The 17,834-nt window shown below is 45.4% G+C and overlaps 1 protein-coding gene across 1 annotated transcript; it reads left to right on the plus strand.

Annotated features, from left to right (window-relative positions):
* The first annotated feature begins 1,506 nt into the window (after positions 1 to 1,506).
* LOC138855462 (uncharacterized) lies at positions 1,507 to 10,570 on the plus strand. Its single transcript, XM_070104937.1, has 2 exons — positions 1,507 to 1,596; positions 9,684 to 10,570. The coding sequence occupies exons 1-2, from the start codon at positions 1,575 to 1,577 to the stop codon at positions 10,568 to 10,570; spliced, it is 909 nt and encodes a 302-aa protein (XP_069961038.1). The 5' UTR covers positions 1,507 to 1,574.
* The last annotated feature ends 7,264 nt before the right edge of the window (positions 10,571 to 17,834 follow it).

Here is a 17,834-nt window from a genome sequence, read left to right on the forward strand (position 1 = left end):
AGGAAACGAAGGGGTAATTGTACCTCCTCCCATGGCATACATTGGTCTGAGACACTCCCACCAAGGCCAGGCCACCTCTTGGAAAAGGTCCGGTCCGGGCGATTATACCGGCGAATCTACTACATACATAAGAACCTGCCTAGTATGGGCCAACAGGCCTGCTGCAGTCTTCCAGATTTCTTATGTTCTTATACCTACCATTCATTTCCAGGAGTCATGGCCACCGCGACCCGTCCCCAGACTAGGTTGTCTGCTGGCCAGCCACTGGCGTCTTCAGTCCAATACGGAGAAGAACGGTGTAAAATGAGAAGTTTGAGGTAATCAGTCCCCCAGCCTTTAGTCAATGTGACCAGTCTATCAGTCTTTTCAAGACTGACTGATTACGTCGACTCCAGGCTGAGGGACTGATTACCTCAACCTCCTTGTGATCTTCAACCATTCATCTCTCTGTTAGACTGAAGAACTCAATGGATGGCCAAATGTTTTCAGAATAAATATATTTCAGTTTTATATTTCTAATCTCCTTCTGGTCATCGCCCCAGCGGCCGTGTCCATGACCAGGCCTTGCGGTGGATCATGGCCTGATCAACCAGGCTGTTACTGCTGGTTGCACGTAGTGTTCTCTGTTTGTATACAGTGAGATTTATGGCTGATTTGCTATTTGAGAGAGAGAGAGAGAGAGAGAGAGAGAGAGAGAGAGAGAGAGAGAGAGAGAGAGAGAGAGAGAGAGAGAGAGGGAGAATGAGAGAGAGTTAGGACACATTTCTTGCCATTTAAATCACTGTGTTGACTCCCTCCTGACCTCTAGTGATGTCACCTGACCCTCTCCTGACCTCTTCCCTGGCTCTCCACCCGTCCATGACCTTCCTTAGTGATGTCATCACTCACTCACCCTCTAATGACATCACCGCCAGTCACCGCCCTTCCTGGTGACATCATCAGTCTGCCAGTCACAGTTACCCTACACTCAGTGTCTCTTATGTCAGTACCTGATCAGCCGAGCTGTGGTTTCTACTCCGGTTTACGTGCGGCCAGCAGTAACAGCCTAGTTGACCAGGCCCTGATCCACTACTGCTCTTTTTAATTAAAGGCAAAGAGGACGAAAGAAAGTGAAAAAATTATAGGGGAATAAGCCTATAGGATCACAGATCCTAGAATGAAATTCAATGATCCTACTAGAATAAGTTTTTTCTGCAACACTGCAAGCTCCTGATGACGTGATTGCAACACGAAAGGCCTAGAGCTTCACGTTACATTAAGCAATGAGGCGTGAGAGGAGACTTAAAAGATGAGAGACAGGAGAGAGAGGAGATAGACAGGAAGTGGACCAGCATCTCAACACGTCAGCACGTGAAACAAGGGGTTGCCTGTAAACCCCGGGGAGCTGCCTGGTGTTACAGGTAAACCATTGAGTCTTGAGGTAGCAGTCAGGGGTAGTCAGAAGGGACGTATAATTGGCTCGTCTGTTACAGACCCCGCCCTTGCTGGGCACTTGGACCGCTACCCTGGTGCCCCTATGCAGTGTGGCTTGTGGTGTGGTGTGAGGCAGGGATGTACACAGTGTGGCTCACGGGATGTATACCAGGAGAGCTCCAGGTATATGTATATTGTATAGTATACATACTTCAGGAACAGATAAGTCAACTGTTGATATATATCCAGATGTACACCTGTAAACCCATTTGGGGCCGAGTTCCTAGGCCTATTGTGTATCCATATGTTCTTGTGCTATAATCCATAGGATGGATATGAGGTACACAATAAACTAGCCACTACCTTCCACAGGATGGATATGAGGTACACAGTAAACTAGCCACTACCATCCACAGGATGGACATGAGGTACACAGTAAACTAGCCACTACAATTCACAGGATGGATATGAGGTACACAATAAACTAGCCACTACCATCCACAGGATGGATATGAGGTACACAATAAACTAGCCACTACCATCCACAGGATGGACATGAGGTACACAGTAAACTAGCCACTACAATTCACAGGATGGATATGAGGTACACAATAAACTAGCCACTACCATCCACAGGATGGATATGAGGTACACAATAAACTAGCCACTACCATCCACAGGATGGATATGAGGTACACAATAAACTAGCCACTACCATCCACAGGATGGATATGAGGTACACAGTAAACTAGCCACTAGCATCCACAGGATGGACATGAGGTACACAATAAACTAGCCACTAGCATCCACAGGATGGATATGAGGTACACAATAAACTAGCCACTACCATCCACAGGATGGATATGAGGTACACAATAAACTAGCCACTACCATCCACAGGATGGATATGAGGTACACAATAAACTAGCCACTACCATCCACAGGATGGATATGAGGTACACAATAAACTAGCCACTACCATCCACAGGATGGATATGAGGTACGCAAACTAGCCACTACCATCCACAGGATGGATATGCGGTACGCAAACTAGCCACTACCATCCACAGGATGGACATGGGGTACACAAACTAGCCACTACCATCCACAGGATGGACATGGGGTACACAAACTAGCCACTACCATCCACAGGATGGACATGAGGTACACAAACTAGCCACTACCATCCACAGGATGGACATGAGGTACACAAACTAGCCACTACGATCCACAGGATAGACATAAGTACACAAACTAGCCACTACCATCCACAGGATGGATATTAAGTACACAAACTAGCCACTACCATCCACAGGATGGACATGAGGTACACAAACTAGCCACTACGATCCACAGGATGGATATTAAGTACACAAACTAGCCACTACCATCCACAGGATGGACATGAGGTACACAAACTAGCCACTACGATCCACAGGATGGATATTAAGTACACAAACTAGCCACTACCATCCACAGGATGGACATGAGGTACACAAACTAGCCACTACGATCCACAGGATGGATATTAAGTACACAAACTAGCCACTACCATCCACAGTTTGGATATGAGGTACACAAACTAGTCACAACTATCCAAGGAGCAACATATTAATCTAAGCAGAGTATATCAGCGTATATATACTAAGATGTATACATATCTTAATACATATACACCAAGAGGTGTGTGTGTTTTGTAAACAAACAGGTGTATACTTCTATGTATATACACCTCCTACACGAGGGAACAAGACAGTCTAGTAGCCACACACGAGGGAACAAGACAGTCTAGTAGCCACACACGAGGGAACAAGACAGTCTAGTAGCCACACACGAGGAACAAGACAGTCTAGTAGCCACACACGAGGGAACAAGACAGTCTAGTAGCCACACACGAGGGAACAAGACAGTCTAGTAGCCACACACGAGGGAACAAGACAGTCTAGTAGCCACACACGAGGAACAAGACAGTCTAGTAGCCACACACGAGGGAACAAGACAGTCTAGTAGCCACACACGAGGAACAAGACAGTCTGGTAGCCACACACGAGGAACAAGACAGTCAAGTAGCCACACACCAGGGAACAAGACAGTCTAGTAGCCACACACGAGGGAACAAGACAGTCTAGCAGCCACACACCAGGGAACAAGACAGTCTAGTAGCCACACACGAGGAACAAGACAGTCTAGTAGCCACACACCAGGGAACAAGACAGTCTAGTAGCCACACACGATGAACAAGACAGTCTGGTAGCCACACACGAGGAACAAGACAGTCTGGTAGCCACACACGAGGAACAAGACAGTCTAGTAGCCACACACGAGGAACAAGACAGTCTAGTAGCCACACACGATGAACAAGACAGTCTGGTAGCCACACAGGAGGAACAAGACAGTCTAGTAGCCACACACGAGGAACAAGACAGTCTCGTAGCCACACACGAGGAACAAGACAGTCTAGTAGCCACACACGATGAACAAGACAGTCTAGTAGCCACACACGAGGGAACAAGACAGTCTAGTAGCCACACACGAGGAACAAGACAGTCTAGTAGCCACACACGAGGAACAAGACAGTCTAGTAGCCACACACGATGAACAAGACAGTCTGGTAGCCACACATGAGGAACAAGACAGTCTAGTAACCACACACGAGGAACAAGACAGTCTAGTAGCCACACACGAGGAACAAGACAGTCTAGTAGCCACACACGAGGAGCAAGACAGTCTAGTAGCCACACACGAGGAACAAGACAGTCTAGTAGCCACACACGATGAACAAGACAGTCTAGTAGCCACACACGATGAACAAGACAGTCTGGTAGCCACACACGAGGAACAAGACAGTCTAGTAGCCACCCACGAGGAACAAGACAGTCTAGTAGCCACACACGAGGAACAAGACAGTCTAGTAGCCACACACGAGGAACAAGACAGTCTAGTAGCCACACACGATGAACAAGACAGTCTAGTAGCCACACACCAGGGAACAAGACAGTCTAGTAGCCACACACGAGGAACAAGACAGTCTACTAGCCACGCACGAGGAACAAGACAGTCTAGTAGCCACACACGAGGAACAAGACAGTCTAGTAGCCACACACGAGGAACAAGACAGTCTAGTAGCCACACACGAGGAACAAGACAGTCTAGTAGCCACACACGATGAACAAGACAGTCTAGTAGCCACACACGATGAACAAGACAGTCTGGTAGCCACACACGAGGAACAAGACAGTCTAGTAGCCACCCACGAGGAACAAGACAGTCTAGTAGCCACACACGAGGAACAAGACAGTCTAGTAGCCACACACGAGGAACAAGACAGTCTAGTAGCCACACACGATGAACAAGACAGTCTAGTAGCCACACACCAGGGAACAAGACAGTCTAGTAGCCACACACGAGGAACAAGACAGTCTAGTAGCCACGCACGAGAACCAAGACAGTCTAGTAGCCACACACGAGAACCAAGACAGTCTAGTAGCTACACACGAGGAACAAGACAGTCTAGTAGCCACACACGAGGAACAAGACAGTCTAGTAGCCACACACGAGGAACAAGACAGTCTAGTAGCCACACACGAGGAACAAGACAGTCTAGTAGCCACACACGAGGAACAAGACAGTCTAGTAGCCACACACGAGGAACAAGACAGTCTAGTAGCCACACACCAGGGAACAAGACAGTCTAGTAGCCACACACGAGGAACAAGACAGTCTGGTAGCCACACACGAGGAACAAGACAGTCTAGTAGCCACACACGAGGAACAAGACAGTCTAGTAGCCACACACGATGAACAAGACAGTCTAGTAGCCACACACGAGGAACAAGACAGTCTAGTAGCCACACACGATGAACAAGACAGTCTAGTAGCCACACACGAGGAACAAGACAGTCTAGTAGCCACACACGATGAACAAGACAGTCTAGTAGCCACACACGATGAACAAGACAGTCTAGTAGCCACACACGATGAACAAGACAGTCTAGTAGCCACACACGATGAACAAGACAGTCTAGTAGCCACACACGATGAACAAGACAGTCTAGTAGCCACACACGATGAACAAGACAGTCTAGTAGCCACACACGATGAACAAGACAGTCTAGTAGCCACACACGAGGAACAAGACAGTCTAGTAGCCACACACGATGAACAAGACAGTCTAGTAGCCACACACGATGAACAAGACAGTCTAGTAGCCACACACGATGAACAAGACAGTCTAGTAGCCACACACGATGAACAAGACAGTCTAGTAGCCACACACGATGAACAAGACAGTCTAGTAGCCACACACGATGAACAAGACAGTCTAGTAGCCACACACGAGGGAACAAGACAGTCTAGTAGCCACACACGAGGGAACAAGACAGTCTAGTAGCCACACACGAGGAACAAGACAGTCTAGTAGCCACACACGAGGAACAAGACAGTCTAGTAGCCACACACGAGGAACAAGACAGTCTAGTAGCCACACACGAGGAACAAGACAGTCTAGTAGCCACACACGAGGAACAAGACAGTCTAGTAGCCACACACGAGGAACAAGACAGTCTAGTAGCCACACACGAGGAACAAGACAGTCTAGTAGCCACGCACCAGGGAACAAGACAGTCTAGTAGCCACGCACCAGGGAACAAGACAGTCTAGTAGCCACACACGAGGAACAAGACAGTCTAGTAGCCACACACGAGGGAACAAGACAGTCTAGTAGCCACACACGAGGAACAAGACAGTCTAGTAGCCACACACGAGGAACAAGACAGTCTGGTAGCCACACACCAGGGAACAAGACAGTCTAGTAGCCACACACGAGGGAACAAGACAGTCTAGTAGCCACACACGAGGAACAAGACAGTCTAGTTGCCACACACCAGGGAACAAGACAGTCTAGTAGCCACACACGAGGGAACAAGACAGTCTAGTAGCCACACACGAGGAACAAGACAGTCTAGTTGCCACACACGAGGAACAAGACAGTCTAGTAGCCACACACGAGGAACAAGACAGTCTAGTAGCCACACACGAGGAACAAGACAGTCTAGTAGCCACACACGAGGAACAAGACAGTCTAGTAGCCACACACGAGGAACAAGACAGTCTAGTAGCCACACACCAGGGAACAAGACAGTCTAGTAGCCACACACGAGGAACAAGACAGTCTAGTAGCCACACACGAGGAACAAGACAGTCTAGTAGCCACACACCAGGGAACAAGACAGTCTAGTAGCCACACACGAGGAACAAGACAGTCTAGTAGCCACACACGAGGAACAAGACAGTCTCGTTCACGTGCTTCACTTGTTCACACTTGTTCACACTTGGGTTACCATTGAACCTCAAATGTTCCCTTCGTTTTATCCTCACAAGTTCACCAATTTGGATGAACATTTAGACGTTTAAACCCAATTAGAAGAATTTGATTTTGACTTATTGATCAAAATTAGGTATTTGAGTGTAAGTGGAGGTGATAGTGGGGTGTGAGGGGGGAAAAAGAGGGGAGAAGAGGAGACGAGGGGAGATGAGAGAAATGGAATGGGAGAAGAGAATTTATTTGGTAGGTAGGTATGAAGAGGTGACGTGGAGAAAGTAGAGAGATAAAGAAAGGGTAGAGAGAGGTAGGAAGAGAGAGTATATGTAGGAAGAGGAAGGTAGGGAGGGTGCAGAGGAGAGAGAAAAATAGTATATAAAGAGAAGAGAGAGGTATGGACGGTGGAGAAGAGAGAGAAAGAGAGTATAGGAAGAGAAGAGAGAAAAGAAGAATATGGAAAGTAGAGAAAGATAGGGAGAGGAGTAAAGAAAAATGGGAATAGCAAATGGAGAGAGAGAGAAAATATAAAAGAGGAAGAAAGAGGACTAATTAAAGAAAAGAAGAGAAGAAAGAGAGAAGAAGAGAGGAGAAAGAAGAGGGTAGAAGGAAGAGAGGGTAAGTAAGTTACAGAGGCAGGAAGCCAGACTTGTACTGTTGACACTGCTGGATCATCTCTTATTGTGAGGTGATTTATGAGTCTGTCTGTCTGTCTGTCTGTCTGTCTGTCTCTCTCTCTCTCTCTCTCTCTCTCTCTCTCTCTCTTTCTCTCTCTCTCTCTCTCTGCGTTTTACAAGGTTAAGCCGAGATTCCTAACTTTATTTATCTGTGGGCCAGAGGGTGAAGCTGGAGCCATCTGTGGGCCAGAGGGTGAAGTTGGAGCCATCTGTGGGCCAAAGGGTGAAGTTGGAGCCATCTGTGGGTCAGAGGGAGAAGCTGGAGCCATCTGTGGGCCAGTAATTTCAACTGACTTCATTTCGTTGACATCATAATGCTGTACGAACATGTCAAGTCATCCTGGGAATAAATGATCTCAGATGTAATAATAACAGAAAAAGGCGCAATACCGTGACTAGAACGATACACGAATATCCTGAACACGACTTACGACTACGTTTCGGTCCAATTCGGACTGAAACGTCGTCTTAAGCTCCTCTCTTCTATGTGCGGGTTATTTATGTATCTCAGATCTAGCGATGTTCTGGAGAAGGTTACAGAGTGTAGTTGCTGCTTGCTGCCCGTCTTGTGGTGCAGTAGCTGTCTTCTCACTGCCCGTCTTGTGGTGTAGTAGCTGTCTTCTCACTGCCCGTCTTGTGGTGTAGTAGCAGTCTTCTTACTGCCCGTCTTGTAGTGTAGTAGCTGTCTTCTCACTGCCCGTCTTGTAGTGTAGTAGCTGTCTTCTTACTGCCCGTCTTGTAGTGTAGTAGCTGTCTTCTCACTGCCCGTCTTGTAGTGTAGTAGCTTGAAGACTTCTACACTTGTTCAACAGCAGTTGATATCTTGAAGACTTCTACTCTTGCAGTGTTTCTGATACCATTGACCTTGTATATAACAGGCTTGAAGATATCTTCTACTCTTGTTCCAGCAGTGTTTCTGATACCTTGAAGGCTACTACACTTGTTCCAGCAGTGTTTCTGATATCTTGAAGACTTCTACACTTGTTCCAGCAGTGTTTCTGATATCTTGAAGACTTCTACACTTGTTCCAGCAGTGTTTCTGATATCTTAAAGACTTCTACACTCGTTCCAGCAGTGTTTCTGATATCTTAAAAACTTCTACACTTGTTCCAGCAGTGTTTCTGATATCTTGAAGACTTCTACACTTGTTCCAGCAGTGTTTCTGATATCTTGAAGACTTCTACACTTGTTCCAGCAGTGTTTCTGATATCTTGAAGACTTCTACACATGTTCCAGCAGTGTTTCTGATATCTTGAAGACTTCTACACTTGTTCCAGCAGTGTTTCTGATATCTTGAAGACTTCTACACTTGTTCCAGCAGTGTTTCTGATATCTTGAAGACTACTACACTTGTTCCAGCAGTGTTTCTGATATCTTGAAGACTTCTACACTTGTTCCAGCAGTGTTTCTGATATCTTGAAGACTTGTACACTTGTTCCAGCAGTGTTTCTGATATCTTGAAGACTTCTACACTTGTTCCAGCAGTGTTTCTGATATCTTGAAGACATTCGTGGCCCCAGACTATTCAACATCTTACCAGAATATATCAGAAACACTACTGGAACAAGTGTAGTAGTCTTTAAGAGGAAACTGGACAAGTATCTTCAACAGGTGCGAGATCAATCAGGCTGTGATGGATATGTGGGTCAGCGGATCACCAGCAGCAGCAACAGTCTGGTTGACCACGCTAGCACCATACGAGCCTGGCTTATGGTATATAAGAGGCACTTTTTTTGCAATATTTCTGATGTCTACTGGTAGCAGGTTGAAGAGTCTTGGATCATGCATGTTGACACTGTTCTTGTGCCCATGGAACAACCAGATTGTTGCCTCCAGTGGTTGGTGCCAGGTTGAAGAGTCCTGGACCACGCATGTTGACACAGTATCCCCTGGAGTTATTGTTATCTTATTCCATATGTCTCCAATAAATGGGCAGTAAATGATCTCTTTACAATTTCCAGCTCTGATATCTCGCCTCCCATATCTCTCACACCAGGAATTATGGCTTCACCAGGCTTTACAAAGTCAAGACTTGATAAAGCTCTACACCGAGAGAAACCTTGTTTTCGTCTAAAGCCTGTGTCATTTGTTTAGGATTTTGTTCCTAGGGGAATAAAAGGCTAATAGGCTAAAAATATCTCCTGATCGAGGGACTGACTACCTCAAACGTCATCTCCAAAGTTCATCTTTGTATTAGACTGATAAAGCCACTGTTGCACAAGCGTTTTATTCATCTATTCTGTTCCTTCCTCATCAAAGTTTTGTTTCTCCCACAGGTTACTGCCAGGAAGGTGACGTCTTCCGTTCTTCCTTCTCGGGAAAGAGTTCCTGTGACAGTCCTTCTAGGATCACTTGCTCTCCCAGGTGGTCACAGATCCTTCCAGAGGACGCTACTCAAGCCTTCGCAGAGACTAGGGAGGTTCAAGAGAAGGTCAGTAAGGTCCTCCTTGAATCGGAAAGGTCCTCAGCCCCGAGGACCTTCCAGGGTGAGAATGGAGGCTACGTAGCAAGGTCCAAGACCGGCTCTGCGGTCCCAACCCTTCTGTCTGTCCCTAAGACTGCGCCGGTACATACTCGCGTCCCAAACATAACAGACTTCAATAATCGAAAACCCGAAGCTGCAGACTTTCACAGATTCAGTCCCAAGACTCCAGGCTCTAGCAAGTCACCTCCGGAAGCTACTGACTTTCACAGACAGGTCGTAGATGCAACAGATTTACACAGACGCGTCTCAGAGGTTGCAGATTTATATAGATATATCTTAAGTAGACGCGTTCTAGAAGCCACGGGTCTCTATAGGTCTGCCAAAGATTCCAGCAGACGTGGCCTCAACAACACCGGTGCCAACACCAGCGAGCGGCGTTTTCCCTGCCTTCCTCTAGGCCGCAAAGGCCAGCAAGAGCTCCATAGGCACCAACGGCAGGATTCGACTGAGCCCCGGCTACCGAGCAGCTCGGAGCAGCGGTTGACCTTCAACAGGGAGGCCAACAGAGAGTGGATCAGCAGACAGAAGAACCACGCTTCCCTGGCCCCGTCAGAACAGTCTTTCCGCTCGTCTGCTTCCAGTCGCTGGCCCGCCGCTCTTCAGCGAGTCTTCGAGAGACGAGGTGAGTCCATTACCCTCATTACATCCCTAACGGATCAGTCAGAGCAAGATGTGTAGACTCGATAATCCGTCCTAAATTACTAAACAGAAACGCTGCTGTCTTAGTTATTCAGTTACTGAAGACTAGAGAAACAGTATAATCTATGTGATATGTCAAGATATCTAATTAATGAAAATAAGATACCAGATATATTAAGTAAATTTCTTAAATTTGCTTGTAACAAAGAAGTCAACTACAGATATAAATCCAGACGTACTCTTGTAAACCCTCTTGAGGCCTAGTTCCTAGGCCTTATATGTATCCATATACTCATGTGCTGCCATCCACAGGATGGATATGAGGTACATAATAAACTAGCGACTACCATCCACAGGAAGGATATGAGGTACACAATAAACTAGCCACTACCATCCACAGGATGGATATGAGGTACACAAACTAGCCACTACCATCCACAGGATGGATATGAGGTACACAATAAACTAGCCACTACCATCCACAGGATGGATATGAGGTACACAATAAACTAGCCACTACCATCCACAGGATGGATATGAGGTACATAATAAACTAGCCATTACCATCCACAGGATGGATATGAGGTACATAATAAACTAGCCATTACCATCCACAGGATGGATATGAGGTACACAATAAACTAGCCACTACCATCCACAGGATGGATATGAGGTACACAATAAACTAGCCACTACCATCCACAGGATGGATATGAGGTACACAATAAACTAGCCACTACCATCCACAGGATGGATATGAGGTACACAATAAACTAGCCACTACCATCCACAGGATGGATATGAGGTACACAATAAACTAGCCACTACCATCCACAGGATAGATATGGTATTAGTATAATAGATTACGTGCATTGCTTTAGCATGGTAGTGCATTATATTGGTGAGGTGATATGGTAGTGTTAATTGCATGGTAGTTTGAATCTTATAGAACTAATTACAATACAATTATTATTTGTATAGTAATTTTTCAAGGATGGTACAACTAGTATGGTATTTATCATGGTAGAGTAGTGGACCCCCGGTTAACAATATTTTTTTTTCACTCCAGAAGTATGTTCAGGTGCCAGTACTGACCGAATTTGTTCCCATAAGGAATATTGTGAATTAGATTAGTCAATTTCAGACCCCCAAACATACACATGCAAACGCACTTACATAAATACACTTACATAATTGGTCGCATTCGGAGGTGATCGTTATGCGGGGGTCCACTGTATATGATATGATTTTGAATCACAGGACAGATGGAATGATATAATAGACAGAGACTTTACAAAAGTCTTCGACCAGTGCAGTCATAATGTTATTGATTACAAAATGTCTCATAAAGGAATAACTGGAAAAATGGATAGATATTAGACTTCCTAGCTAAGTTAACACAAAGAGTAATAGTAAACGGAGTTATGTCAGAGGCTGCCAGGCTGGAAAGTTCTGTTCCCCAAGGCACAGTACTTGCCCCAATTCTTTTTCCTCATATCCGAGATAGAGAAATAAATTACAGAGCTACATCTTTGCTGATGATACTAGAACTAGCGGAGGAATGTCACCCACTGAGGACACAGAAATCTCCAAGTGGGCCACAAAAAGCAACGTGATACCCAGTGAGAACAAATTAGTTCCACCTTTATAGAAAAACTGACGAAATGAAAACGGGACAAGATTACAAAAACCCAAACTACACAATTAAATAAAAATACTAACGTGAGGGACTTAAGAGTGATAATGAGTGAAGCTCTGGGTTCGAAGGACCAAAACAGTGTAATTACCAGACCGCAGTGAAATAAACAGAATAACTATGTTAGTGATGATATCACCGTGGTTTTGTTGCACTCGAGCAACCCTTTCAAGACAGGAGAAATTCCAAATACAGAGTAGAGAGAACCTTCACTGCTTGTATAAAGTCCCTCAGGTTCATAAATGACTGGGAATGCCTGCAGTCTTATGTATGTTTTGAACTGTAGGCGATAAAGATACAACATAATTTGCACAAGAAAATTTCAAGAGCGACTGATCCCAAATCTGCCCACATAAATCAACCCCTACGAAAGAAAGAAGCTCGTGCAACAGTAGGAAATACCCAATGTGAAAATCAGGGGCATCATAAGTGCACTGTGAGACAAATGTAAAGGGACCATGACTCATCAGCAGCCTACCTTTATATATAACAGAGTTAACACAAGCCTGGTTGTCTTCACGAGGAACTTGAAGTTCTCAAGTGGGCTCATGATTAGCTCAGGCTGACACTACTGAAGTCTCCCAGTTCAGGCTGACACTACTGAAGTCTCCCAGTTCAGGCAGACACTACTGAAGTCTCCCAGTTCAAGCTGACACTACTGAAGTCTCCCAGTTCAAGCTGACACTACTGAAGTCTCCCAGTTCAAGCTGACACTATTAAAGTCTCCTAGTTCAGGCTGACACTACTGAAGTCTCCCAGTTCAGGCAGACACTACTGAAGTCTCCCAGTTCAAGCTGACACTACTGAAGTCTCCCAGTTCAAGCTAACACTATTAAAGTCTCCCAGTTCAGGCTGACACTACTGAAGTCTCCCAGTTCAGGCTGACACTACTGAAGTCTCCCAGTTCAGGCTGACACTATTAAAGTCTCCCAGTTTAGGCTGACACTATTAAAGTCTCCCAGTTCAGGCTGACACTACTGAAGTCTCCCAGTTCAGGCTGACACTACTGAAGTCTCCCACTTCAGGCTGACACCACTGAAGTCTCCCAATTCAAGCTGACACTACTGAAGTCTCCCAATTCAAGCTGACACTATTAAAGTCTCCCAGTTCAGGTTGACACTACTGAAGTCTCCCAGTTCAGGCTGACACTACTGAAGTCTGCCAGCTCAGGCTGACACTAATGAAGTTTCCCAGCTCAGGCTGACACTACTGAAGTTTCCCAGGTCATGCTGACACTACTGAAGTCCCCCAGTTCAGGCTGACATTACTAAAGTCTCCCAGTTCAGGCTGACTCTACTGAAATCTCCCAGCTCAGGCTGACACTGCTAAAGTCTCCCAGCTCAGGCTGACATTACTGAAGTCTACCAGCTCAGGCTGACACTACTGAAGTCTACCAGCTCAGGCTGACACTACTGAAGACTCCCAGCTCAGGCTGACACTACTGAAGTCTCCCAGCTCAGGCTGACACTACTGAAGACTCCCAGCTCAGGCTGACAATACTGAAGTCTAGCAGCTCAGGCTGACACTACTGAAGTCTCCCAGCTCAGGCTGACACTACTGAAGTCTCCCAGCTCAGGCTGACACTACTAAAGTCTCCCAGCTCAGGCTGACATTACTGAAGTCTACCAGCTCAGGCTGACACTACTGAAGTCTCCCAGCTCAGGCTGACACTACTGAAGTCTCCCAGCTCAGGCTGACACTACTGAAGTCGCCCAGCTCAGGCTGACACTACTGAAGTCTACCAGCTCAGGCTGACAATACTGAAGTCTCCCAGCTCAGGCTGACACTACTGAAGTCTCCCAGCTCAGGCTGACACTACTGAAGTCTCCCAGCTCAGGCTGACACTACTGAAGTTTCCCAGCTCAGGCTGACACTACTGAAGTTTCCCAGCTCAGGCTGACACTACTGAAGTCTCCCAGCTCAGGCTGACACTGAAGTCTCTCAGCTCAGGCTGACACTACTGAAGTTTCCCAGCTCAGGCTGACACTACTGAAGTCTCCCAGTTCAGGCTGACACTACTGAAGTCTCCCAGTTCAGGCTGACACTGAAGTCTCTCAGCTCAGGCTGACACTACTGAAGTTTCCCAGCTCAGGCTGACACTACTGAAGTCTCCCAGTTCAGGCTGACACTGAAGTCTCTCAGATCAGGCTGACACTAATGAAGTCTCCCAGCACAGGCTGACACTACTGAAGTTTCCCAGCTCAGGCTGACACTACTGAAGTCTCCCAGCTCAGGCTGACACTACTGAAGTCTCCCAGCTCAGGCTGACACTACTAAAGTCTCCCAGCTCAGGCTGACACTACTGAAGTCTCCCAGCTCAGGCTGACACTACTAAAGTCTCCCAGCTCAGGCTGACATTACTGAAGTCTACCAGCTCAGGCTGACACTTCTGAAGTCTACCAGCTCAGGCTGACACTACTGTAGTCTCCCAGCTCAGGCTGACACTACTGAAGTCTCCCAGCTCAGGCTGACACTACTGAAGTCTCCCAGCTCAGGCTGACACTACTGAAGTCTCCCAGCTCAGGCTGACACTACTGAAGTCTCCCAGCTCAGGCTGACACTACTGAAGTCTCCCAGCTCAGGCTGACACTACTGAAGTCTCCCAGCTCAGGCTGACACTACTAAAGTCTCCCAGCTCAGGCTGACATTACTGAAGTCTACCAGCTCAGGCTGACACTACTGTAGTCTCCCAGCTCAGGCTGACATTACTGAAGTCTACCAGCTCAGGCTGACACATATCAACACCTTGTAAGAGCACCATCCTGTGTGATGGAATATGACAGACATGGCTAGCTTTTGTTCCCACAATGTAACCATCATATAGAATAGTGTAGCAACACTGCTGGTGTTCCCACAATGTAACTATCATATAGAATAGTGTAGCAACATTGCTGGTGTTCCCACAATGTAACTATCATATAGAATACTGTAGCAACACTGCTGGTGTTCCCACAATGTAACTATCATATAGAATAGTGTAGCAACACTGCTGGTGTTCCCACAATGTAACTATCATATAGAATACTGTAGCAACACTGCTGGTGTTCCCACAATGTAACTATCATATAGAATAGTGTAGCAACACTGCTGGTGTTCCCACAATGTAACTATCATATAGAATAGTGTAAGAACACTGCTGGTGTTACCACAATGTAACTATCATATAGAATAGTGCAGCAACACTGCTGGTGTTCCCACAATGTAACTATCATATAGAATAGTGCAGCAACACTGCTGGTGTTCCCACAATGTAACTATCATATAGAATAGTGTAGCAACACTGCTGGTGTTCCCACAATGTAACTATCATATAGTGTAGCAACACTGCTGGTGTTCCCACAATGTAACTATCATATAGAATAGTGTAGCAACACTGCTGGTGTTCCCACAATGTAACTATCATATAGAATAGTGTAGCAACACACTGCTGGTGTTCCCACAATGTAACTATCATATAGAATAGTGTAGCAACACTGCTGGTGTTCCCACAATGTAACTATCATATAGAATAGTGTAGCAACACTGCTGGTGTTCCCACAATGTAACTATCATATAGAATAGTGTAGCAACACTGCTGGTGTTCCCACAATGTAACTATCATACTGATTAGTGCAGCAACACTGCTGGTGTTCCCACAATGTAACTATCATATAGAATAGTGTAGCAACACTGCTGGTGTTCCCACAATGTAACTATCATACTGATTAGTGCAGCAACACTGCTGGTGTTCCAACAATGTAACTATCATATAGAATAGTGTAGCAACACTGCTGGTGTTCCCACAATGTAACTATCATATAGAATAGTGTAGCAACACTGCTGGTGTTCCCACAATGTAACTATCATACTGATTAGTGCAGCAACACTGCTGGTGTTCCCACAATGTAACTATCATATAGAATAGTGTAGCAACACTGCTGGTGTTCCCACAATGTAACAATCATATAGAATAGTGTAGCAACACTGCTGGTGTTCCCACAATGTAACTATCATATAGAATAGTGTAGCAACATTGCTGGTGTTCCCACAATGTAACTATCATATAGAATACTGTAGCAACACTGCTTTTGTTCCCACAATCTAACTATCATATAGAATAGTGTAGCAACACTGCTGGTGTTCCCACAATGTAACTATCATATAGAATAGTGTAGCAACATTGCTGGTGTTCCCACAATGTAACTATCATATAGAATACTGTAGCAACACTGCTGGTGTTCCCACAATGTAACTATCATATAGAATAGTGTAGCAACACTGCTGGTGTTCCCACAATGTAACTATCATATAGAATACTGTAGCAATACTGCTGGTGTTCCCACAATGTAACTATCATATAGAATAGTGTAGCAACACTGCTGGTGTTCCCACAATGTAACTATCATATAGAATAGTGTAAGAACACTGCTGGTGTTACCACAATGTAACTATCATATAGAATAGTGCAGCAACACTGCTGGTGTTCCCACAATGTAACTATCATATAGAATAGTGCAGCAACACTGCTGGTGTTCCCACAATGTAACTATCATATAGAATAGTGTAGCAACACTGCTGGTGTTCCCACAATGTAACTATCATATAGTGTAGCAACACTGCTGGTGTTCCCACAATGTAACTATCATATAGAATAGTGTAGCAACACTGCTGGTGTTCCCACAATGTAACTATCATATAGAATAGTGTAGCAACACACTGCTGGTGTTCCCACAATGTAACTATCATATAGAATAGTGTAGCAACACTGCTGGTGTTCCCACAATGTAACTATCATATAGAATAGTGTAGCAACACTGCTGGTGTTCCCACAATGTAACTATCATATAGAATAGTGTAGCAACACTGCTGGTGTTCCCACAATGTAACTATCATACTGATTAGTGCAGCAACACTGCTGGTGTTCCCACAATGTAACTATCATATAGAATAGTGTAGCAACACTGCTGGTGTTCCCACAATGTAACTATCATATAGAATAGTGTAGCAACACTGCTGGTGCATCGACTCTCTGGTGCTCCGTTGTGTTTATTCTATAACAAACATCACTAGTCACTCCTGGTGCTCCGTCGTTCGTGTTTAATGTTAATATTACTAGTCACTGGTGCTCCTCAGTCGTTCGTGTTTAATGTTAATATTACTAGTCACTGGTGCTCCTCAGTCGTTCGTGTTTAATGTTAATATTACTAGTCACTGGTGCTGCTCAGTCGTTCGTGTTTAATGTTAATATTACTAGTCACTGGTGCTGCTCAGTCGTTCGTGTTTAATGTTAATATTACTAGTCACTGGTGCTGCTCAGTCGTTCGTGTTTAATGTTAATATTACTAGTCACTGATGCACCTCAGTCGTTCGTGTTTAATGTTAATATTACTAGTCACTGGTGCTCCTCAGTCATTCGTGTTTAATGTTAATATTACTAGTCACTGGTGCTGCTCAGTCGTTCGTGTTTAACCTTCTGTAAACATCACCAGTCACTCCTGGTGCTCCGTTACTAATGTTTAACGTTAACATCACCAGTCACCGGCGGTGCTCCGTCGTCAGTGTTGAACCTGCAGTAAACATGAGCAGCTGGGTCGCAGCACCACGGAAAGAATTATTTCATTGTAGGCA

This window comes from Cherax quadricarinatus, chromosome 95 (genome assembly GCF_038502225.1).
Source record: "Cherax quadricarinatus isolate ZL_2023a chromosome 95, ASM3850222v1, whole genome shotgun sequence".
NCBI lineage: Eukaryota > Metazoa > Arthropoda > Malacostraca > Decapoda > Parastacidae > Cherax > Cherax quadricarinatus.

Excerpts from the sequence above, each read along its gene's own strand:
- LOC138855462 (XM_070104937.1), top strand. The coding sequence starts at position 1,575 with ATGTATACCAGGAGAGCTCCAG. Across the intron at positions 1,597-9,683 it reads GTATACCAGGAGAGCTCCAG|GTTACTGCCAGGAAGGTGAC; the intron begins GTATATGTATAT and ends TTTCTCCCACAG.